General features: G+C 44.8%; 1 protein-coding gene across 1 annotated transcript in view; it reads right to left on the minus strand.

The window, feature by feature from the left end:
* Window positions 1-17,835: 17,835 nt before the first annotated feature.
* LOC146796477 (uncharacterized) overlaps window positions 17,836-25,384 on the minus strand; it is a 40,216-nt gene continuing 32,667 nt past the window's right edge. The window contains exon 2 of the mRNA XM_085631335.1: window positions 17,836-18,623. Within this exon, the coding sequence (XP_085487461.1) occupies window positions 17,836-18,623 (788 nt within the window). The remainder of the gene's footprint in view (window positions 18,624-25,384) is intronic.

A 25,384-nucleotide genomic window follows, 5' to 3' on the forward strand; every position in this document is an offset into this window, starting at 1 on the left:
CGAGCCATACTCTTGATGGCTCCCCGCACCTCTCTTATTTCGATCTCTCAGCCAAGCGAGGTTGCTTGCACGCAACCTGGGAGCCATCCTTGACTCGAAACTCACCATGACCAAACAAGTCAACGCAGTCTCCTCTACCTGCTTCAACACCCTCCGTATGCTCCGCAAGATCTACAGATGGATCCCGACAGACACGAGGAAAACAGTCACCCAGGCTCTAGTCAGCAGCCGACTCGACTACGGAAACGCCCTCTACGCCGGAGTCCCGTCCAAGCTCATCAACAGACTGCAAAGAATACAGAACGCCTCTGCACACCTGATCCTCGACGTCCCACGCCGCGACCACATCACCCCCCACCTGAGGAACCTGCACTGGCTCCCCGTCGACAGAAGAATCTCCTTCAAGCTCCTGATCCACGCACACAAGGCACTCCACAAAACCGGCCCAGCCTATCTCAGCAGTCGACTCTCCTTCTACGTACCCAACAGGAAGATCCGCTCCACTGACCACGCCCTGGCCACGGTCCCGCGCATCCGTAGAACCACCTCTGGAGGCAGGTCCTTCTCCCACCGCGCCTCCAAGACCTGGAACACCCTCCCCCTCAACCTACGACAAACCAAAGACCTGCTGACTTTCAGGAGACGACTCAAACCTGGATTTTTGACCAGTAGCAGCAGCACACCCCCCCCCCCCAGCGCCTTGAAACCCTTACAGGTAAGTAGTGCGCTTTACAAATTAACTGATTGATTGATTGATATTTTCAAATATATTTGTTTCTTTCACAGGTTGGTCTCTATACCTGCGGGTACCGTTCCTGTAGGTGCACTACGTGGTAGGTAGTTTTTCACCTCACCATTAGGTGTAGATAGTTTTTCTTTTTATTTGGTCCTGAGGAATCGCCATAGATCATTCTTGACTACTAGGCGAGAAACATGTCGACCATTTAGGAGTAGAGCTCTTTTTTGACACATAACAGCCAGATAATCGCCTATCCTTTTTATTATTTTAACCAGGCTAGGATCCTTACAGAATAAAACTTATTTAGAAGATTCCCTCCCCTGTTTTATCTTACACATCCCCAATTACATCTACACGTACTAGACCCCTTACACCCATTGCACCTAAACGGCAAGGAACTAAAGATTTCCGATAAAAAGCCCCTTTATGGGTGCCCATCGGGTATTGCAGCGCCAACCCAAAGAGGAGCAGGCCCATATGATGAAGCATGATGCCTAGCTTGCTGGGTGTGTGAAGGCCCTAGTTCCAGGAGGATTTCCCCCTACTCCTTCGAGGACAACCTATCAACGTGACATCACATAAACTTTCTTACTGTGTTCTTTGACCCACTGAAGAACTTCGTACTCACTTCTTGTAGTATATCAGGGCACGTACGTTGGACCTTTTCAAAAACCCACTGTCCCTTATTGTTGATTGAACCCCTATAGTTCCTCATCCGTTGGGGGCAACTGACTTCGATAGAGCTCAGTGTAATATTCTAAGAATAGGCCATTGATCCCTTGCTGGTCGTATCTGGCTACCCCATTCTGGTGCCTGATCTCCAATATGACTGACCCCCGGCTAGCCGAGTTTGCCAACCAGGCCAAAAGGGCCCCGGATTTATCCTTCTCCGAGTGTGCCCTAGTTATGTAATGTTTTTAATCAAAGCATCGCAGCCACTCTACTTGCATGGCAACCGCCTCCCTGGCGTCTAATACCTCCTGGTGCTTGGCTGGATTTTCGGGTCTGTCTTTTTCCAGGGCCCACAGACGCTCATTGTCTCTTTTTATATCTTGGAGGAGAGTTTTCCTAACCCCAACCATCTCAGAAATGCACTTCCCCCTAAGAACCGTTTTCCAGGCGTCCCATTCCACAAGGGGGGATGTGGCCGTTCCTTTGTTGTCTTGGAAATAATTAGTGATAGCTGTACCTATTGTGGTGCAGAAAGCCTGGTCTTCTAGGGCCTCCGGGCGCAGGCGCCAGGTGGGGATTTTTGGGCACGAGCGTGACCATTGTAATTGTACCAGGACCAGGACAGGATTGTGGTCTGATAATGTCCTGGTCAGGCATTCGGTACAACCAACCCCCCCATGGACATCAGATGAACACAGAATGGCGTCCAGTCTAACATGCAGTTCGTGGATGGCCCAGAAGAAGGAGTAATCTCGGGTCATGGGATGCTGCACCCTCCAGGTATCAATTAAGCCCCATTTCTGTTGCCAGTTACGGCGTGAGTCTGCCAATCTGTGTGCAGGTGCATTAGGGAGTGGAGGGTAAGAGCGGTCAAGTGCGACATCAGTGGTACAATTAAAGTCACCTCTAACAGCATCGGCCCATGAGGACAGCCGCCAGCTTCCTCGATAGAGAGAGAAGAAGGCCGGTTGATCTGAGTTGGGTGCATAAATACTACCAAGCGTGAGGTCCCTTCCGTCCAGCCTCCCTGACACCACCACATACCTGCCCTCTGGATCAATCAGTTGTGTTGTGCATTGGAATGGAACACCAGCCAGTAACCATATCAACACTCCTCTCGCAAAGGCGGAGTATGTGGTGTAATAGGCCTAACCCCTCCAGTAGCGTTGCAGCGCCCTCCCTTCTTTGGCTAGCATGTGAGTTACTTTGAGCAATGCGATCTGAATACCTCGGCGTACCAGATAAGAATGTATCTTATGACATTGGACAATAGAGTGCATGCCCCGCACATTCCAGGAGAGACAATTCAAGCCTAATGGGGATCCCATTGTTGTAGCCTATGGTTACAACCCTTAAAAAACCTTATCCCCGTGACACGCCTGGGCCCCCTTAAACAATCCCAACTCCCCCTCCCCAGGGCAGGTATCCAACCAAGTATCCCCATCCAAACCACAGTTAAACAAACCATTGTTCAGTAACAGTGGAAGGAGTGGTCACCCGCCAAGAGCTGTAATAAGTACCCCATAGTGCCACTTCCCTGTAACTGCTCCAACCCACAGTCCCCTTTTCAAGCAGGATGTTCCTCAGAAGGCAGTGCATGGAAGGCGTATGTTCACTGTCTCTGCGTCAGTAGCATATGGACAAGAGGCTCTGTAAATCTTTTGTGGGTAGAGTCATCGCAGGAACGTTACGTGAGATCATCGGCTGTTGAGGCGTAACCTTTGGCATGTCCTCTCCAAGCCTGTCATTATCGTTGCGGTCCGGTGAGGTCTCTGATCTACTAGTATGTCGACCACTCCTGCTTAGTGGGGAGCCAGGGCTTTGTTGGCAGTGCGATATCACCGCCTGAAGTGCCTTGTGACGTTCAAGACTGAGTTCTTTAGGGGAAGGAGTCTTGGTTCCAGACTTATAGTTGCGTGGACTGTTTTGTGGGGTCCCAGGCACTGAAGTATGATGGCCCCCAGAATTATGGGTGTCAAGCTAGTCCCAAGCGTCTTGTGGCGTAGGGAAGAAACGAGTTCCCATCCGATCTGCCACTCGAAGCCAAGCGGGAAATATCATGGCATAGGGCAGGTTCAATTGGCGTAGTTTAGCCTTGACAGCTACGAAGGATGCTCTACTGCGTTGTACCTCCCTCGTGAAATCCGGGAAAATCATGATGGTGCTATTGTCAATGCGCAGGTCCTGCTTTTGGTGGGGGCTCTGCAAAATGTGGTCTCTGTCCCGAAAGTGTAGAAGTCTGTCCACGACAGGACGTGGAGGAGCACCTGGTTTCGGTGGTTTTGCTGGAACTCTGTGCGCCCGTTCCAGGGCGTAGAAGGGGGATAGTCCCGTTGGAGCCACCTCAGTACGGCGCCAGTCTTCTAAGTATCGGACCATGCGTGCCCCTTCCGTTTTTGTCTGGAATCCCGACAGTTCGGATATTGTTTCGGCACAACCTCCCTTCACTATCCTCAGCTCGCAGTTCCAGTGTCTTTACCTTAGCTTCCAGGGTGGCGAAGGAGCGGCGCAGCTCATGGACAGAGTCCGGGAGGCCATTCAATTCTTCTTCGCTGCTGGACACTTTGTCCTTGAGTTTACAATGCTCATCTTTTAGTAGGTTGAGGTCCGTTCTGATAGCATCTATTTTCCCTTCTAGCGCCTCTCTGGAGGCCTGCATGATATCTGCCAAGGTAGGTTTGCGGGAGGACGAGCTTCCATTCGTTTCTGGCAGATCAACTTCCTCCTCAGAGTGGGTTCCTGTGGCATCAATGCTGAGGACAGCGAACCCCCGTTTCGGTTGTGTTCTCCCCATTTCCAGGGCATGTTGCGCTGACTCGACGTTGGCGCGAGTTGGCGAGTTGGCACCAATTCTGTGCCCGCTGAGCTCAATGCATTGGGGCACCACTAGTTCCGCCAGGTCGCGTCTGATGCCTCGCGCTCCTCTGTGTCGCATAAAAGGCACCCCCATTGTTTCTGGTTGGACAGTTTCCCAATTAGTTGTGTATTATTTTCTTCTACTGGTTTGCTGTCTTGTTTGCTCTACAGTGCATATGTTTGAGCAGCACAGTCCTCTAGTCATGTTGTTTGCACCTGGGTTTCCCTGCTTTGTGCATCAGTGGGGGATGGGTAAGCTGTATGTGTGTTTGCTGTTGTACTGCTACCCTTCCTGAGTGTGATGTTCTCTGTGTGCTGTGATGATTTGTGTTGTGGGAGTTCATGGTGTGGCACTCAGATATGTGTGCTACTGGTTTGTTTGGTGTGCACACACTGCTTGATGTGCATGCAGTGCTGTCAGTGTATGTTGCCTTGTACTTGCCTGCTGTGCATTCCCCTGATGTCCAGCTGAGTTTGCAATGTGATCGATTGGTATGTGCATCTGTTGTGTTTTTGTTGTGGATGTATGCAGTGTTTGGCCTCTGTTGGCTCTTCCTACTGACAGATGCTATGTCTGTGTGATGTTCTATTTGCATGACATTGGGTGTGAGTAGGTTTTGCTTTGTGATACATTCAGATGAGTATTGCAAGTGTAGTGTGCATTACTTGTGTGTCTGTCACATGCAGCAAAGTGGATTCTTGTTCCTGAGCTTGTTCTGAGTGCACATTGGTGGTTTGTCTTCCTATTTTTGACCTGTCACTTGTCAGGATTGTGCATGTGCATGCTTGTGGTACACTATGACACCATGTTCACTTGATGAGTGGTGAGGTGTCTCTGTCTGTGTTAGCTGATTGTCCCATTGATCCCAGTTAGTGTTCATGATTGTTTTTGATGATGCAATTCTTGTTTGTGTTGGGGTATGGTGTCTGTGCATTGGCACTGAGTGACAATGTTGTGTACTCCTGTTCTGTCTAGGGTCACATTGCCTTTCCACTGTTTGGCTGCACATGTCTGGGCTTGTTGGACTTCGGTGGATGCTGTTTGTGAGCTTTGTGTTTGGCTATTGTTTTTGTGTCAGGATTGGTTCAGACATCCCTGAGTGTGAGTGTGATGTTTGTGGATGCACCAAAGGGAGTTTGATTGGTTGTCATTGAACTCACAGGACATTATTTGCACCATTATGTGTATTTCTCACAGGTGTTGAGTGTTGCAGGTGTGAGGTCGGTAGAGGAGGAGTATGTGTGACGTTCCTACTTGTGTTTGACAGTCAGGCAGTGTGACAATTAGCCATGTGTGTTGTGCTGATGACATACACATGTCAAGTAAGTTGACACAGATGTGTGGCTGGTCACAGTATGACTTCAGACACTTCCTATCATACTTGTGCCTATGCATGGCTTGCCGTGATGTCTCCCTGAGTTGTTGCAGAGGTCACTTTGGTTTAATTTCACTCACTGTGCCACCCATGTCGGATTTGATGGCCTAATGGTGGTGTGATATGTTCCTTCTCTTGCATGTGATGTACAGATGCAATATGGCTTGCTCCATGGTTTCCCAGCACTGTCCACTTCACTTTTGGCTGGCCCATTTATTGTCCCCCATTGCTGCTGACCTATGGTATGAGTATGTGGCTGGGTGCCAGTGTTGGGGTTCTGTGAGTGACTTGACAGGCAGTGTGAACAGTTCAGTGGATGTTCATATGCAGTGTGAGTCTTCATTTTGTAATCATACTCAGTTTGCTTCACATGAATGGAAGGTTGGTGTGAGGAGGAGGGTTGTCAAGCCCCTGAGCTTCTGTGCAGGGTTTTCCTCTTCACCCCCACCTTCCCAGTCAATCTTCCCTGTCCTTTGATGTGTGAGGTGTGAGGTCTGGCTACACCTGGCAGATTAATTGTGCAGGGGGGCACAGGAGGAGCACACAGCATGTTCCCAAATGGGTGTGGGAAGCGCAGTGTGGGAAGGGTGAAGGTGGAGCACTGTGAATCTTGGCAGACTGCCCATGCCTAGCGCAGGCCCTTGCTTCTACATTGTGCGCAGGTCTTCACGCGTCTTCACCGCTACGGTGACGTGACTGGGACATTGCAGTGATTTAGCGGTTGATAGGTGACCAGGATGCGGAGGGGTGAGTGGCAGTGTATTATTTGCTGGAAGTGGATGAGGTACAGCAGTGGAAAGGCTTGAAGAGCTGGATCCATGGCGGTCAGGACCAGGTGGTGGGGGCCGGGAGTCTGGTTTCGCTCTCCGCAGTAGTGCTTCCGCCGTCTGCGGATGGGTGGATTCTCCACTGCGGTGTGATGGGCTGTTTGCTTCATCATGATTTGTACGCCGGACGGGACATCATTCAGCACGGCGGTGTGTCTCTATTGGCTCCCTCCGCTGCGGTGTTTTGTGCAAATTTCTGGCGGTTCACGTAACTCCGCAGCGGAGGGAAAATGGACTATGTTTGCCCATTGTAATATGGTGGACGTGAGGATCGCACCTGGAATGTGGAAAAGGACATTTTCCGCCACCACCAGCACCGCGGATGTGCCTTCGCCCGCCATCCTAATGAGCCCCTTAGTAATCTTGATGTCAGCAGAACATAGCAATTTGGGGTTTGTGTACAGATCGCGACAGCTCAGACCTCTCATCTGCTCTGCTATGTACCCTATCCAAGGAATAGGCAATGCCCCATCCAGTGCAACGCAGTCCACTTTAACAAGTTGATTAAGAATGGTGATTGGGGGTGACCAAATTCTCACCCATCGTACTAAAGGTGCAACTGCACTATAATCAGAAATGTATCCCATGCCAAGCTCTTCGTGCAGCATGAAAGCGGGGATACAGTCAGGGACAGCAAGGAGCCTATGCAAAAATCAATTTTCTACCACTTGCAAATCTTTCACACCCTTGTATCCCCACACGTCACGGCCATAGGAAGCCATTGAGATACATTTTTCCCTATACACTTTTAAAAAAAATGCAGGGACAGGCTTTGTACCCTGCCTTTTTGCAAAGTCCATGGTAGCCCCCATCGCCCTTGCCAGAACATTCTTTTTGTGTGCTCTCTGCACGACCCACATCCCATTATTATCAAACAGTACACCCAGATAGGGGAAAGTTTGAACTTTAATAACTTTGGCCCCCCTGCAGAAGAACCTTGTGGCCTTCTTAGAGAAAATTGTCATGGCATGTGATTTAGAAAAATTGGTTGCTAGGTCAAGCAAGTTCATAAAATCTATAAAAGCCTCTAAAAGTTTTTGTAGCAAACAGCACCGCTTCATCTGCATACAGAAGTGTGGGTATGAGTTTGGTGCCAGCTCTCAGGATGTCTTTACTGGTGACCGAGAGGATGTCCCCTAACTTATTAATATGAAGTGCAAACAGTACGGGGGCCAGGATACACCCCTGCCTAACCTCTCTCTTGACAGCCCATTAAGCTGACACACAGCCATCCTCATTGTACCTCACCGCTGCCCTGGTGTTCTTATGGGCAGAGTGTAGGAAGGCCACTAGGTCCACCTCAAGACCCAGCTCCAAAAGGATTGAACATAGCTTGGATCTATTAACACGGTCAAAACCCAACATTAGATCCATAAAAGCCTTTTGCAAAGATCCCTTTTTTGCTATTATGTACTTTACCACCAACAAATGTAAGTTAATATACTGGTCTAACGTCCCTTTTCCCTGTCTAAAGCCATACTGCAAGTCTGGGACATTATTATACTTGTCCAGCCAGGTGGTTAACTGATCCAGAACTACTTTTCCCATGATATTTGCAGTTGAGTCCAAAAGGGAAATCGGTTGATAGCATGCTGGAACAACCCTTGAGCCCTTTTTAAAAATACATATATAACAGTGGCCATTGACCAAGAAGAGGGAAGATCACAGGAACAAGACCCATTATACAAATGTGTCAGGATCCTGGTCCAAGTTAAGGAGTCTGCTTTATACAAATCCGCCTGCACCATATCTGGGCCCGGCACTTTCCCTCCAGCTGTAGCTAGGATATCTTTTTGTACCTCTTCAATATTAAAATGCAATGAGACACTGTCTATACCCGAGTCCCACTGTATATCGGGCCCCTTTACCTCATCCCCACTATACAGCCCTTCAAAGTGTAGGACCCATCTTTTGGCAGCTATAGTGCAAACTATTTTAGCGTTTCCTGTATCTGAAAAAAGAGACTATTGACCACTTCCCGGAACTGAGTACTGTCTGACAGCACACATGCCTTATCAAGTGCCCTCCAAGCCTGGGACCCAATAGTATCCTTTTTCTTTTGGATTGCGTATTTATAGGCCCTCCTAGCACATCTAACCAGTGCCTCATCCCTTGGACAGTGCTTGAGGACATGGAATAAAATCCTGTGAGCACTAGTGCAGGTACCATCAAACCACCTAACCTCCTTGCAGCCATTAGGCCTGGTTTTAATCGTAAGGCCATTGGATATACACTTTGTTATTTTATCAAACACATCTAAAATCACTCTATCCTGTGGACTTGCGTCCATGCAAAGCAGAATCTCCTCAGCACACTATAGTCTATCTTGAAAAGTCTCTGGCACTACCTTTGTCCAGTTTAACCTACCAGCTTCAGCTTTGGTACTAAGGTCAGAGTCTGGGATGCTCCTCCCCTCCCCTCTATGGGCTTCTATACAATACACCAGTTTAAGTGTTAGAGGGTCATGGTCATTGTAATTGATCGAAGAGGCCATCAGGTTGTGAACTTCGGGGACTAGGAGAGCAGAGATCGTTATAAAATCGATAGTACTAGAGATACCCCTGCCTGTGAAGGTAGGGACAGGTGCATCCGTGCCCATCTGTTCTAAACAGAACATGTTATTTGCAGCCAGGAATATCTCTATTCAGTTGCCTGATTCCGTATTTCAAAATGGGCCGCTAGAGGTAGGGCTTCCATGCCCTTTCCTGAAATGCAGCCCACGTGTCAAAGATGCATACTAAACTCACCCAAGATTATGGTCTCATAATATGAATCTTGCCTCTACCATATTGTTCAAAGAACCTCTCCAGTGCAGTTAGATGTTCACTTGCAGAGCTTCTGCAATAGGAGTTGTAAAAATGTGCTACTAGTAAAGGGGGGCACTTGGCAAACAACACCTCAATTGCTAGCAGATGGGCTGATTGTATCTCTACGGTTCTGATGGAACAGGTGAAGTTTAGTGAGACCAGTAAAAGAAGACCACCCTTTGGTCTACCTGCTATAGATGGAGCTGCACTTTTAAAATAGGAAGTAAAAACGTCCAAATAAAAATTCTCAGTAGTATCCCACGTTTCCTGTAGTGCAATTATGTGACAACACACTATCAGTCTCTGCCATAAAACATCATTACCTTTAGATCTAAGACCAGCTATGTCCCAGGACCTTAATACCTTCCAACCATGCACATATGGGGGCTATCAACATTTTAAGTAAAAGCTCCAACCTGGGGAGTAACAGGTCTATCAATTGGTCCATATCTGTATTAAAGTGTAATAAAGTCTTGTTCTGTGTTTGGGGCAGAGTCGCACTGTTCCCCCCAGTCTTTATCCTTTTGTTTGGATTTAGAAAGTGATTGACCGGTCAGCTGGTCCACTGGAAGGATCCAAGGGGAGTTGAGTCAACAAGAGTAATTAATCTTAAATGTGAGTAATATAGGCTGAGCCTGCTACCTTGGAGGGTTAGCAAGGGTTACTAATTTAAGGCCCATATTGGTATACAATATTGAGAATTGAGAATGAGATGCCACAGCAGTGGCCTGTGACTGCTGAAGGTGGCTGCAATAAAAATACTGCTCACATTATTTGATGGATGAATACTATGTGAACACCGACTAGTGGGTGCCACTCTCCTTGCCATGTTGGAGAGGGTGTTTCTCTTACTTTTGCACTTAATTTTCAATTATGTATTATTTTTGATTTGAGATTAACACCCACTTTTCCATTCACTAATAGTGGAATGAAGCTTTATTGTACAGTTAATAAAAACCATTACAAAAATTTAAAATACCTTAATTTAAAAGACAAAAGATGGACATTAGACAGCAAATAAACAGGTAATGAGTCATAAAATTTATAAAAATTATTCTCATGCTTACCTTTAGATCTAAGACCAGCTATGTTCCAGGACAAGGTCTTCAGACAAGAAAAGTCTGGGAAAACAGAGGTAGGTTTGAATGGAGAGGTGAAAACATTACTCATCTGTCGTACAGTACTTGGGCCCTGCAGCTCAACCCTGCAGACGGTAGTCAATCAGTACCGTTTAGACCATCCTCTTCTTGTAGGGGATCGAATCTATTGCATAGAAGAAGTACAGACCTACCAGTGTCGGCCTGGACCGTTCTTGCTGGCTTTAGGGTGAACTGTCTGGGGCAAGTGGGGTGGAAAAGATTAGTTGGATAATAAAAGTACTGCAGGAGAACAACCTTAATTGAAGTCTTAGAAGTCTGAATAAAAGTACTCTCAACGAGTGCTTTCTCAGCCCACCCTTCTAGCCATGATAATGTGGGGGGACAAATTATGCCTATTCACTACATTGCTGTCACACCAATGAGTAATCTTATGTATAAGGTCCACTGTGGCTTCCTTTGAGCCGTGGGTGGTAGGGGGAACTCCTAGTAGGACAGCCACTAGGAGCGCTGACTCCAGGGGCAACTCTAAAGAAGCTGAGTGACCTACACCGGGCATTGAGGATGAGTTAGTGATTACCAGGACACGCTGAGTACCCTTTAAGGATGCTGCCCCATCTCGTCATTCTTCTGTATAATGGTGTTCACTTTGTTGTCAGAGGCCTGGGTATTCCCATCTCCTTGAGTCTCCTTCTGAGCACAAGACTTATTTCGATGGGGCGCCTCATTGATCAGGCCCGTATGTGTAGACCCGTCAGCTCTACTGCCCCCCACAGCCACTGGGTTTGTGCCACAGTTTACTGACCCAGGTGGTATCATGGAGAGAGCCTCCAGCTTCGCCTTAATACCTTCCAACCATGCACATATGGGGGCTATCAACATTTTAAGTAAAAGCTCCAACCTTGGGAGTAACAGGTCTATCAATTGGTCCATATCTGTATTAAAGTGTAATAAAGTCTTGTTCTGTGTTTGGGGCAGAGTCGCACTGTTCCCCCCAGTCTTTATCCTTTTGTTTGGATTTAGAAAGTGATTGACCGGTCAGCTGGTCCACTGGAAGGATCCAAGGGGAGTTGAGTCAACAAGAGTAATTAATCTTAAATGTGAGTAATATAGGCTGAGCCTGCTACCTTGGAGGGTTAGCAAGGGTTACTAATTTAAGGCCCATATTGGTATACAATATTGAGATTTGAGAATGAGATGCCACAGCAGTGGCCTGTGACTGCTGAAGGTGGCTGCAATAAAAATACTGCTCACATTATTTGATAGATGAATACTATGTGAACACCGACTAGTAGGTGCCACTCTCCTTGCCATGTTGGAGAAGGTGTTTCTCTTACTTTTGCACTTAATTTTCAATTATGTATTATTTTTGATTTGAGATTAACACCCACTTTTCCATTCACTAATAGTGGAATGAAGCTTTATTGTACAGTTAATAAAAACCATTACAAAAATTTAAAATACCTTAATTTAAAAGACAAAAGATGGACATTAGACAGCAAATAAACAGGTAATGAGTCATAAAATTTATAAAAATTATTCTCATGCTTAAAAATTGCCGTATCTGGTACAGGGAGAACGTTCATGTTTAAAGTGCGAGTTCATGATGGAGATTAGGACTTTACCAAGGTTCCTCTCTTTTTCTCAAAATTAGTTATGAATTGGACTACTCTGCAAATTAGTTGAGGGTCCACAGAACACAGTATTTGTATAATAGCGGACCGGCAGGTACGTACTCCAATTTCATTAAACTTCACCTTTAGTCTGCTCCGACGTTCCAAATTCATGGCGGGACAGATGCAGATCAGATGAATTAAGTCCTGTTTTCTTGCACCACACAGTTTGCACCCTTTCATTTCTTGCATCCGCCATTTTGGTTGATCAAAGTTTGTTGGTAAGTTACCCAGCCTCAATGTGAGATATCTAGATTTGTTATATGCTGAGAAGGCAAGTTGTAGATATGCTGCCGGAACCAGCTTTTTATATGATTGTATTGTCATCCAGGCATGTTCACGATGACTCAGGGATGACTTATCGTTAAGTAACGAATGTCTGCTGGCCGCCTTCTTTGCTGTTTGTTTGAACAGTGATACCGGAAGCCTGGTTTCCCAAAGTGGGGCCAATTCTGTTGTTTCTAAAGAGGTTTTTAAAAATTTGCCATACTGGGAATTAGGACTATTATGAATTGCTTCCCACATGGCTCGATAAATCTCTGTTTCCTGGTTCATCCAGACATCGTACCAAAATTTGACAGTCTCGTATTTTTTTAGCAGAACTCGTGATTGCAGACCAAATTCGAGTCGCACTTGTGCAGGTGATGCATTATTTGGCAAACCAAATACACGCTTGTAGATTTTTGTTTGTATTTTTTCTATAAGCTGTGCACTCATCCCATGATCTAATACGCTCCCGTAAGATATTGTTGGCAGTAACTTTGCTTTCATTACGTTTAGGAGCGGATTGAACATAGGGCCTTTAAGTTTAGTTGCTAAATTGCTGAAAGCGTGTAACAAGGCAATCCCCTTCTTTTCGATAGCATTCAAATGCGTTACGAAGTTTAGGCGCTTGTCTTGTTGTACCCCCAGATACTTATAACTTTCCACCACTTCCAATTTACTCTTATCTATTACGAATACTGGTGGCGCTTTATGGCGGCGAGTTATAACCATGATCTTTGTCTTCTTACTGTTTATTTCTAATAAGTTTGATTTTGTGTATCTGGTCAGTTCTTGCAATAGACGTTGTAAACCAATTTTTGGCTGGCTGAGTAAAACCACATCATCGGCATAGGATAGATGTGTAACACGCAGGTGTCCTAGCCGTGGTGGATGAGCGTTGATCTGATCCAAGTTTGATGTTAAATCAGCCATAAATAAATTGAAGAGATGAGGTGCCAGCACGCAGCCTTGTTTTAGACCATCAAAGGTGCTGATCTTTCGAGTTAGCCGCTGGCCGTTGTCAATCTTTACCTGCATCCAGGTGTTGGTGTGCAGGTCAATGATTGGAATTAACATTGAGTCAGGCAGGCCCTGCTGCTTCAGTTTATACCAAAGTAAGTGCCTGCTAACACGGTCAAAGGCCGCCTTAAAGTCTACGAAACAGACATAAAGTGCTTGATGATTTTGTAAACTTTTTTCCGCGATTAGGCTCAGGGCCATAATGTTTGCCATCGTGCCAATTCCGCCGCGGAACCCTGTCTGGTTTATCGGGATTTTTTTGTTGGTTTCAGACCATTTTGCAAGATCCGCTAATACTAAGGATGCATAGTATTTAGCTTCTGCATCAATGAGAGCTATCAACCGATAATTGGCCGGGTTTTTGCGATCTCCGCCTTTGAAAATTGGATTAATGGTTGCTCCCCTCTAACTTTCTGGGAGCTGACGTGTGTTGTTTATAGATCGGAACAGGTGATTAAATTTACCAGCCCAATATTGTGGGTCCTCCTTGTAAATTGCCTGCGGGATGCCATTCGGTCCTGGCGCGCTGTCTTGCCTACTTCTTCTGATTATTTGTGCTATTTGTAGTTCGTCGCTTGTCCGCAACGATTGGTCTAGACTTTCCTGTTGGATTTTGTACTTGTTTGGCCAGTCATTAGGCATGTTTTTCAAGGCCACTATGCTCGAAGTAGCTGCTGGCAGCTGCAAGGTTGATCTTATTGAGAAGGTCTCGGCTACGTGTTGGACCCATGCGCTTTCGGTTATGCAAGTCATACTTATAACTTGTGCTGATCTGCTCAGAGAGTTGACTTGCAGCCAAAAGGCCCTGGTGTCGGATTTTTTTATGTTATACAAAAGTTTAGTCCAGAACTCATTGGCTTGATGTTTTTTCTCCGTCCAGATTAGCTTCTTGTAGAGTTTCCTTATTCTTCGAACTTCCTGCCAAGAACATTGAATTTGCCTTTTGGCCTTGTGCTCGTCTTGTGGATTTCCGCAAGCGTCTTCTCAAAGTAAATGTGGCTTTTGAAAAGGCAGCACTGTGTGTTGAGTTAACCTTCTTTTTAGTATTGATACTTGTCCTGGGTAACTTGTTTAGGTAATCAGTCCAAGTCTCAGAACACAGATCTTTGTCTAAGACTAAGGATTGGAGTTCCTTCTTGACATCCAGCGCTATTTGTGGTAGGGTGGTACTTGTGCACCTCAATCGCTTCAGGTTGGTTGTAGATACTTCGCCTACCATTGTTTGTACTTGTTGGTACCTTGAAGGAGTCAGTTTTATTTCAATATGCTGCATTGAATGGTCACTATCTAATGAGCTGATTATTTGAATTTTTTTTTATCAGTCTTAGCAAGGGTAGTGAGACTATAGTGTAGTCCAAAATTGAGCTTGTTCCGTGACCTATGTAGGTTGTAGATGGTGGTTTATCTTGCACGTATCATCCATTTAACACCCTTAACCCAATATGCTCAAGGTCCCGCATCAAGTGCCTACCAGCTGTATCCGTCTTCTTTGCGGGTGGGATCTCCTGGGGTTCTACGCCCCACTGCTCATTTGCTATATTAATGTGATCCTCTTCTTCTGGGCAATGCAGAAGATTGGCATTGAAATCGCCTGTCAAGATAATGTCCCATTTTGGTTGTTCAAGGCGAAGGTTAGAGATGATGCGTTTAAAGAGCTCTTTTTTAAATGCATTTTTCGGGTGGGCGTATACATTAATTAAGATGATTGTTCCATTTTTACCATGGGACGTCCCATCCAGTTTGATAATTTGCATATATGCCGATGATATGGGCAATTGAGAGGCCTTGATCTTAAGTGCGGTGGATATGTATACTGACAGTCCGCCCTTGGCTCGCCCGTGGCACTGAGTGCGGGTCGCGATAGCGTAGAAACATAGTCTACCTGGTACATCAATTGGCTCCATTAACCATGTTTCCTGGAGGGCTATGATGTCATACATGCCCCAGGTGTCTGTTTTTCTAGTATCATTTAAAATGGCTTTTGCTCCTGCGATATTCCAGGAGAGGAGTTTGATCGAATTACCCTCTACTTTGTCTGCCTGGCGACAGGTTAAATCGTCATTAATACACTGTATCGGACCCCGGCTATCATTGTTGTCGTTATCTGCTCCCCTGGCACCATGTAGTACAGAATGAGTGAGTTGACTTGCCCGTATGTGATCTTCTCTTTTGCCATGCTTCCTTAGGAGGGGAGATGGATATCCCGGTTTTGCTTCTTCTTTCAGACTAATTCCCTACTCCTCAAATTTGTTGGTTTCAGCAAGAATGCTCTTGACGATTCCCTCGTTGCTCCATGTTGTCAATGTGCCTTCCTTTGCTACGTTGTCTCCGAGAGAGATAAATTCTATTGAGAGTAGATCAGCTGTTGTTATTTGGCTGAGACTTGTGATTGTGGATGTCAAATGAAGAATTTTTCCTCGGTTTAGATAGTCTTGTGTACCTTGTATTTTATAATTTGGAATGAAGAGTAACCTTCCTACTGTTGCGGTTTCTGAAACTGGTGTTAGTTCACGGGTGAGGCGTGTTTTATCGATTGGCCAAGTCCTTCTTGTTTTGTGGCTTCCATGGCCCTTTGTGTCAACACACGGGTGTTTTGTAATTTGCTTATTAGCATCCTTCTGAGGCTGTTCGATTGGTATACTTCCCTGGGGAATTCCATCCTTGCTATCTCGTGTTAGGCCGCCATTTTGTGTATAGCGCCCTTTTTCCCTGGCAACAGACGTGGGACTGGGTCCAAGTTTTACTACATTTGTTAATTCAATGTTTTGTTGTGATTCATTATTCCCTGAAGTTAGTATTACTTGCAATTGATCGTAACAGCCCTTATCAACTTTGGCTGTGATGGTCCTGACGTTTTTGTTATCACTTTTGCCTGATCTGCAATTGGCATTTGGAATAGTGATCTGGATGGGCAATGCCTTCTTGTTATTTTCCGTGCCTTTAATGACCATCCTTTGGCATCCCTGTTTGGTGGCCTCACGCTTATTTTGATCAGGCTCATTAATGTTGAGTTTTTTACTCTGCTGCGATGTGTACGCTTTTTGATTAGGGGTAATCACCTTATGATGCGAATCACTTTGTGGACTCGCTGCAGATTGATTTTGTTCTGCTACATCGCTGTCCACTTGTTCCATGCTCCAATCCGCACTACTTGAGACGGAAAATGAGGTTGGTAGGTCGATTTTAGTACCTGGAGTTTGTGGTTGTGCAATCCCCTCACGGTTCATAGGTATTTTAGATGGTCTTTTGGGCATAGATTTGATTCTCACTTTTTGGGGTGTATGCTTCAGGTCTTTACAATCGTTTTTTGCCCTTGTGGGTGGTGTCTGTGCCCTCAGGTTTGGATCAATTTCAGTTTTTTTTTGTGTTTTTACACAATTAAAAATGGGGTAGCTGATCAACACCTGCTTCTCGGCAGGTAGACACTTTGCGAGCTGTTTTCTGTTTTTTCTTGCTCGTTTCTTTTGTCGCTTCGTTAGACCTTTTTGATTTATCTGATTTTCCATCCCGTCCAGCTCTGGTTGATCTTTCTCAGTTGGTTTATGACAGTTGGAAAGTCCGACAGGGGATTTGGTTCGTGATGTTTTTATTCTCTCTGATGGAACATCATTTAACTTTATTGATTCATCATTATTAATTCTTTGATCCAATGTTTGTTGTACTGACACTTCTGTTTTCTTTTTATTGCTCTTTTTGGGTGTGACTGTATCCTTGGTTAAAGGGTTTATACATTGCACAAAGGAAATTAGGTCACTTCCATTTAGTGTACTGGTGGTACTTTGATTGGCGTGCTTGCATTCCCGCAAAATATCCTTCAGTATGGATGGCAGATCTTTCAATTTTTCCAATATGGGGTTGCAACTACATATTTTGGATGATCCCCACGGACGGATTTGCTCCTGGATCGTATTAAATGTGATGACCATAGTATCTAGTTTTTTATTTATAATGGATATATATTCGGCCATGGAGCTCATTAATTGTATTTGTATGTCTAATTTGTCAGACTGCATGTTTAGGGTTTTAATTGAAGTTTCCAGTATGCTCCCCAGAGCACTGTGTAGTGTGATTATTGATTCCAGATTTTTATTTAATTCTTGCCTTTGTTCTTGCTGGCATTGATTCACTTTATTATGAGTTTTGTCAGATTCCCAAAATGCCTGATCTTTGGGGATCCTAACTGTTTTCGGCTCCTCGTCTTTTTTGTGTGATTTGCCCTGACTTTTTAATGTAAGTAGATCAATCCCCGGTGAAACACTTGAGATTTCAATTACAGATGTTTCCTTGAAGCCCTTTACACTGTGGCTTACGGGTGAGTGTAGGGACCCATCCGGGTCCTCAACGTCTACACAATGATTCAGCCTGCTGTATATCTCAATTATGTTTGTATTCAGAGTTTCCATGATTGATGTGTTATTTACATTTTTAAATGTTACTTCCTGGAACTCCACTTTTGTTGGTAGTGATTTATTGTGGTGTTGTATTTGCTCCAAGTTAAGAACGTTTACTTTATCTTCAGACTGCACCGTGTGTGTTTGTGTAATACCTTTATTATCCGTTTGATATTGGGATTGGAGTTGGAACCCCCCCCCCAAGGTAGTTTGCGGTCCTTTCTCTCTTTGTTGAGGTTTATCGCTACCTGGTTTGGGCGCGGTTCATGCCTTGGGGTTGAGTGACTGTTAGGATATTCATTGTGTGCTTCGTTGTAAGCGCTGGTATTACACTGCCCATCGTTACTGCGAGAGACCTCTTGACTTTCAACCATTAATTGATCCAGATTTATGTCTAATGTTGGTGGAACAAATACTGTGATTGTGCTTTCATTTATGTTCTGTTTTTTACTTGTTTCCATTTTTGGAGAGGTCCCTTCACTTGCGTCATCCATGGTTCTATTTTTTGCTCTTGGTGATTTTTGGCGTTTTACTTGTCCTAAGTCAGTGTCGTGATTTTTATTTTCCGTGTGCACTTGCGCTTGTATTTGTATCGTGTGTTTTATATTTTCCCAAGCCGTTTGTAAACAGTTACTTATTTCCTCTGATCCATTTTTCTTCCCTGGGGTCAAGTTAGAACAAGACTGTGATGCCTTTGTGTCTGTTGTTTTTGTTGGTTTGCTTGGAGACATTGGTTTTTGAAGACCATTCGGTGTTGCTGGAATTGTATCCATTGCGGATACTGGATCTTTTAAAAATGTAAATTTGCCGGTGGAGTTCATTGTACCGAAGATGGAGTAGATCGGGGGTATTAAAGTGGTCACCGTGCTATCCTCAGTGGGGGAAGTAGAGGTTTTAGTCACTAATAGTGGAAATGTTGGCTTTTTAGTTTAAGGAAAGAACCTTTAAAGAATTGTTTTATTGCTTGAGCAGGTGATGGAAACTGGTAGGTCATCCCAAACCTTTTGCCTTCCTCCTTCACGTTCTCTGAATTCGTTTTTTCTGGCTTTAGAACTCTGGGCACTTTACCACTGCTAGCCAGTGCTAATGTGTATGCACTCTCTCCCTAAAACATGGTAACATTGGCTTAACCACAATTGGCCTATTTAATTTACTTAAGTCCTTAGAAATCTGCATTGCATGTGACCAGGGCCTGTAAATTAAATGCTACTAGTGGGCATGTAGAACTGATTGTGCCACACACTTCAGTAGCCCTTAAAACGTATGTGTAGTTTTAAACTAACTGACATGTCGACCTGGCAAGTTAACTCCCTTGCTAGGCCCTATCCTTCCTATATAAGACATATAAGTCACCCCTAAGGTAGGCCCTGGACAACCCTAACGGGTTGCCTGAACGCTTGACTTTGTCCCAGTCCAGCGCAACCAAATAACTCTTTAAGCGCTAGTTGCTTCTAAATGCTGTTTTTGCAATTAATCTTTAACAATTCATATCTCAACTTCTAGACATTGTATAGTTGTCGTTTTGTTCTTGTTTTATTCCTGTGTTACTGTTTGAAGTGTTGCACAAACACCTCTTTAAGGTACACCTGACTGCGCTGTTCCAAGCTACCAGAGGGTGAGCATAGGATAATTTAGGTTGTGTTGTGACCTACCCTGACTAGGATTGAGGTTCCTGCTTGGGCATGATACATACCTCTGCCAACCAGAAATCCAGTTTCTATCAGCGGGTCTTACCCCTATTCAAGCAACAACCACAATACTTGTCAAAGTGAAACCCAAAAGTGACTAACTAACCTGCGATTAACCCTCTGTTAGCTTGGCACAAATGTAGTCAGACTTAACTTTGTTAAGTATTTATACAGCCCACAAACAGTAATAAAGTGAAAACACAACTCAAGTTAAAATTTCATATTGATTTAGAAAAAAAGAGGAAATTATCATAAATAAATCGACACCAGAAGAAATTAAAACCAATCAGTAGAGCCAGAGTTCTCAATTTATAAAAGGTTTAGTGTAAAATGGCGGGCGCATCCTGCATTCCTGACATTGCGGCGGGCGGTGCACTCAGCACCGCCTGCCGCAATGCCAAGAAGGCATGTCGTGCACTTCCATGCACAACTCCGCGGTGCCTGCCATGTTGTGCATGGAACTGCAGGGGGGTACCATAGGTACACCCCATGTGCACTCCCCACCCCCCAGAATCCCTGGGGGCCCGCTACGGGCCCCCAATGGCGAAAACCGCCTGCCTTTCCGTGGCGGCAACGCCACCTGCATACTAATATGGATGGCGGTGTCTACCAGACACCTCCACCATATTAACTGCTTTTCCGCCCGGTAGGCAATCGTGCGGATTGCCTACCAGTGGAAAACCGTCCACCGGGATCCCCCCTGCCATGGTAATGTGGCGGGGGGGAATTCATATGCAGGCGGTGGTTTTCTGCGGATAGATCGCCACCGCCATACGGGCGGTGGCGATCCGCCCGATATCTTAATGAGCCCCAAAGGGTTCAGGATAAGTTCAGGATAAGATTTTCAGATCGTTTGAAATATTTTGTGGCACCAGCTTCCGTTCTGAAGTGATAGAGCAGTGTTTGTAGGTGCAGCACGAATTTAATGAGTTATACAGTGTGCTAATAAACTTGGAGGTTGACCAAAAGGATTTACAGTCCAATGATCTCCTTTCAGCGGGCTTCACCTATTTTAGAAATGTACTCAGTTCAATATGTCAACAGGTGTCTGTGTGAAAGTATCAGAATTCTCTTTACGGTAAGACATATCCAAGAATGCGTCAGCAAGAACTAAAAATAGCAGTTCCTCCATGCTAATTTATTTTTATTTAAATTAAAGTGAATAATGCATTCTTTCAGCTACGCTGTGGGTTGTTGAGGAATTTTTTTAAACCACTTTGATGACTAGTGAAAAGTTTTTTTGTTTGGTCTTAAAACAAGTTCTGTATATTCTGAAACAACATGAGTTTCCCTTTACACCTTTATGAAACCTGAGCAATCTGTCCTATCAAACTAAAATGTTCCAGTGAGGTAACATTTAGGAAACTTTGAAATGTTAGAAAGTGGATGAGAGGAGGTTTAAATAATTGTCCCAGGTTCAACTAATAACTTAATTTACGACAAAATAAAACAAATGCCATGCAGTAATGATTATACTCAGTTGGTTGTCTGAAATTAAAATTATTCTGACTGATATGGGAATGGCTGAGTTGTGGACCAACCCTGAGATGGCCGTTTTCCCCCCGAAAAAGATCTTCAGGGATACTTATTGGCAATGGGTTAAAGTTAAGCGTTTTGCCTCTTTGACTGGTGGTTCCTTGACCATAACATATTTGACCACTAAGGATGATTCCCTTTTTGAAGTGTATTGGGACATAATAACAAAGCTGCAGGACCGAAAACTCTATCATCAGTTCAGACTTGGCACCCTTCCGTTACGTTGCTTTACAAAAAGTTGGATTACACCGGGTAATGATAAATGTCCCCATTGTGAGGATATGATAGAAACTGTTGACCATTTTCTCTTTGTTTGCCCGGAGTATATCCATCCAAGACGGCTGTGGTTGCGCCCTGTATGCCGCAAACTTGGAGTTAGATCAGCGCTGACTGCTAGTAGAATATTGAAGTCTGATACTTCAAGTTTTGTGGTTACTGGTGTGGCTAAATTTATTAGTTGGGCATGGCTTTTACGGAATCGGAGGATTAGTCCCTAATTATTTGATCCCAATACTGTTGAGTCTTTCATGGTACAGGTTTTAAATAGATCAAGTCATTGTAACTTTGCACATTTAATATCCTTTTAATATTGATGTTTTAATTGTGAAATGTATTTATTTGGTTTTTATGTATACCGTGTATATTTTTAACTTGTATATGATGAAATGTTAATATGTCTTTTATGATGAAATATTCGCAATAAAGACTTTTTGACTTGACTTGACTTGATTATACTGTCAATCCAAAAAATGATGATGATAGTTTCTCACACTGTGCAATAATAAACATTTCTAAAAAGGGGCGTGCATATCTTCTCACTGTTGTAAGAAGAAATGCAGAGAATATTAGAAGGAGGTAGTAGAGAACCAACAACAAACGTGATACTAAATATTATATATCATATTCTTAGAGGCATATATATAAGAACTGTCACGTAGTGCAGCGCAGTGCAGCAAGTCACCTTACTGCTATGTGTGACAGATAAAGGGCAGGAATGTGCCGTATTTAAAAGAATATGGTGCATTCCTGCCTTTCCCCCTGTGGTCGTGCTGTTTTGGTCGCCTAGCAAGGCAGGTACCCTTGCACCATGCTGCAAGGTTGCCTGTGTTGAAATCAGGATTGGTTTTGTTCAGGGGGGGAACCTTCGTGCACAAAAAAGGATCCTGAGAGACATATTCCTCTAGCTATATGTGCTGCAGAATGCAGCACACATAGAAAGAGAAAGTAATAAGGAGAAATAAAGATATTTCTCCTTGTTATGCCTCACCTGGGAGGGCATATCTTTTTGATGCATTCCCAGATTTACCAGTTCTGGTAAATCTGGGAACGCGTCAAAAACCACGGAAGTTGAGAACACCCATGCAACGTCCATGGAGCGCCTCCCTAGTGCAGAGTAAGGCAACACAGCGATTTGCGCTGTTTCTTTGCTCAAGATTTATAAAGGCACTCAAGGCCACGCAAAGCCACCTTGCATGGCTTCATAAATCTCATTTTTACATTGCATCGCGTATGTACTTCGTTGTGTGATGCAAGCGCAATGCAACAGAGGTCATAAATGTGGCCCTTAGTTGCCGAAATTGTGAACAGAATTTCAGGCTTTTTCATCATCAGGACAATATAAAATAGTCTTAGTAATGATTTATAAAGTGATTGCCTGGTCAGTTTGCCCACTGGAAGGATCAAACGGGAGTCGAGTTGAAGAGAGTAATTCATCATAAATGTGAGTAATATTGGCTAAGCCTGCTACCCTGAAAGGGTAGTACGTGTTACTAATTTGTGGCCAATATTGTATACAGTATTGAGAATATAGAAAGAATGCCACGGTAATGGCCCGTGATTGCTGGAGTTGTCATCAATGCAATAACGCTTAAACTGCACATATTATTTCATGGGTGTTAGAAATTAATTTTCTGGTTGGCTAGGGAGTGCACCAAAGCCAGGCAGAACCCACTACTCTAGTCAGGGCAAGTAAGTTACACACCATAGATAACCTGTGCTCTCCTTCTGGTAGTTTGGCACAGAGCAGTCAGGCTTATCATAAGAGGCAATGCTCAAAGCATTTGTACAACACACTCACAACAGTGGCACAACAAATACACAGCAAAAAATACTCCACAAAGGATTATATGAAAATATAGGGGCAGATTTACAAGCCCCTTGCGCCACTTTTGCGTCATTTTTCCATGTTAAAAGTGAAGCAAAAGTCGCTCAAGGGGCTTGTACATCTGCCCTATAGCATATATTGTGCGCATACCATAGACCAAAAACAACATGAATCATGAAAACTGTGCCTATTATGAAATTACTGAAATAGTACTTGTTATCCTGTCTATGGAAGAATCAAAGACGACATACATTACACATCAAGGCAAGAAATGCAGCAGTTTAGATTTTAGAAGCAACACATAAATCACCAGGTATCATCATCTGTACATCAACCACTAAATGCCACCACAAACACCTTGTGTAAATCACCTACCACTGCAGGGACCACATAGCTGCAGGGCACCATCATTTCTATTATAGGTTATGCTGTATTTGCGGTACATGATGAACCCCATTTGGGGATAAATGCCACTGTACACTATAGGCCGCAGGAGCACCCGCGTGCCTGCTGCATGAGGTATGATAGCTTTGGCTTGCTTTCAAACAATGCAGCAAATTCATCATGGGAATGGGGGCCCTTGTCGAGGATCCATCGCATCCTTGAAACAAGTTACAATGCCCCCGGGTATGTGCACAAGGGGCGGCACACACTTCAGAACCCAGTGGGAGGGGCAAAGTCCTATCTTAAGGGCATGCGAGAGACCTCCACCTCGCACAAGCCAACTGCCCATGAACGCGTGGTGCAGCCCTAGCAACACAATACCCTTCTGCCACAGCACCACCGAGGCTTCTTGTGGTCAGGGCAGCGATGTCGGCCTCACAGGGCCTGTTGGAGGGCCACAGCCTCCTCTACACTTCTTCTTGTCATGCAAGGGGACTAGCACAGCCGCCTCTCAGGAGCCCCAGCAACTATGACACGTGGAGATTCCCCTTTCTGGTTTGCCTCCTCCAACTTGGAACCCAGAGTAGCCCATGAAGAGATCACAGGATGGCCGCCAACTCCTCTGGGACTGTGTCAAAACAACAATTGTTCACCTCAGCCTGTTCTGTCAAACACTCGGCATGCTCTATGATGCTAAATGATCCCCACACAAGCAGAGGGAACAAGCAATTGACTTGTTGATTGGGCACATCTGCTTTCAGTGGAATCCTTTATTCAGGTGAGCATCAACAGCTTTCCACACACGCTTCTTCAACTTCCCAGAGGGCAATAGAGTGCTCATGATGTGCTGAGTGTAGGAAGTCCCAAACAAACTCTGGCAAGTTTCAAGAAATCCTCCTGAACTTCTGAAAACCCCTCACAAGAACAGGGGGAGGAGAGGCAAGCCCACAAGCCTTTGAAAGCATTAGGGGGGCATAAAAGCAGCAAGGCAGCAGACAGCAGGCCAGCACACTGAAATGGGTTGCAGAGTGGCAGTCCCTCCTGCAGCTCAGCATACTGCAAGCAGCATTCCAGCAAAGCAATTAGTAAAGTGGCAGTTCCTCCTGGCAGCACAGCAGTTCCTTTTGGCAATGTGCAGAATGTAAAGCCAGCAGAGTCTTCTTACAGGTCCCACTCAGTGTCTAAAATTATGGGGTCAGAGCCCCTGTACTGTACTTATACTCCAAATATCTTTGATGTAGAGTTTACTTCAAAAGAAACCTTAGAAGTTTACAACACCCCCTTTCAACCCCAGCCTTGGCTCCAGACATCAGTAGGGGGTAAATCAGCCCTTTGTGTGAGGGCAAGACACAGGCTTTTATATTCTATATAGGTACCCCAATATAGGCTCAGGTAACATCCTAACCCTTCACCTAAATTCTTCCCTTCATTACACACATAACGGCTCTCAGGGACTGACCTTTTACCTAGATACGACACTGCACACAGAACGCTGGATTTTCCCTGGTAAAAGCCTCATACATTATGCATGAGGATTCTTGGAAACTCAGCAGGACTACCATCTTCTGCATAATAATTATGTATAAAGTTAATTCCAGACATCATCCTAAGTCCGACAAGTGGCACAGCAAGGTAGAACCCCCGGGGAGACTTTTGGGTATATAAACATCACATCGTGCTGAGACAAGTAGAGGAGATCAGGACTTTCCTGCCTACACACTGACGCAAGACGCTCAGGTTCCTGCATTCAGATACTCCCTCTTGCAGTGGTCTAACATCCCTTGCGGGGTGTACAGCTCAAGACCAAGACGGGGTCCCACAGTCTCTCACTTAAGGTAATGGGGTTGACTTTATCCGAGAGGAATTCTTGGCTCAACACCTACTTACAAGCTAGGTACACTTAGGTACATCTAGTTAGGATTGCATCGTAGGAGTACGCATTATTGATTT

Source organism: Triturus cristatus, chromosome 10, assembly GCF_964204655.1.
Source record: "Triturus cristatus chromosome 10, aTriCri1.1, whole genome shotgun sequence".
Lineage (NCBI taxonomy): Eukaryota > Metazoa > Chordata > Amphibia > Caudata > Salamandridae > Triturus > Triturus cristatus.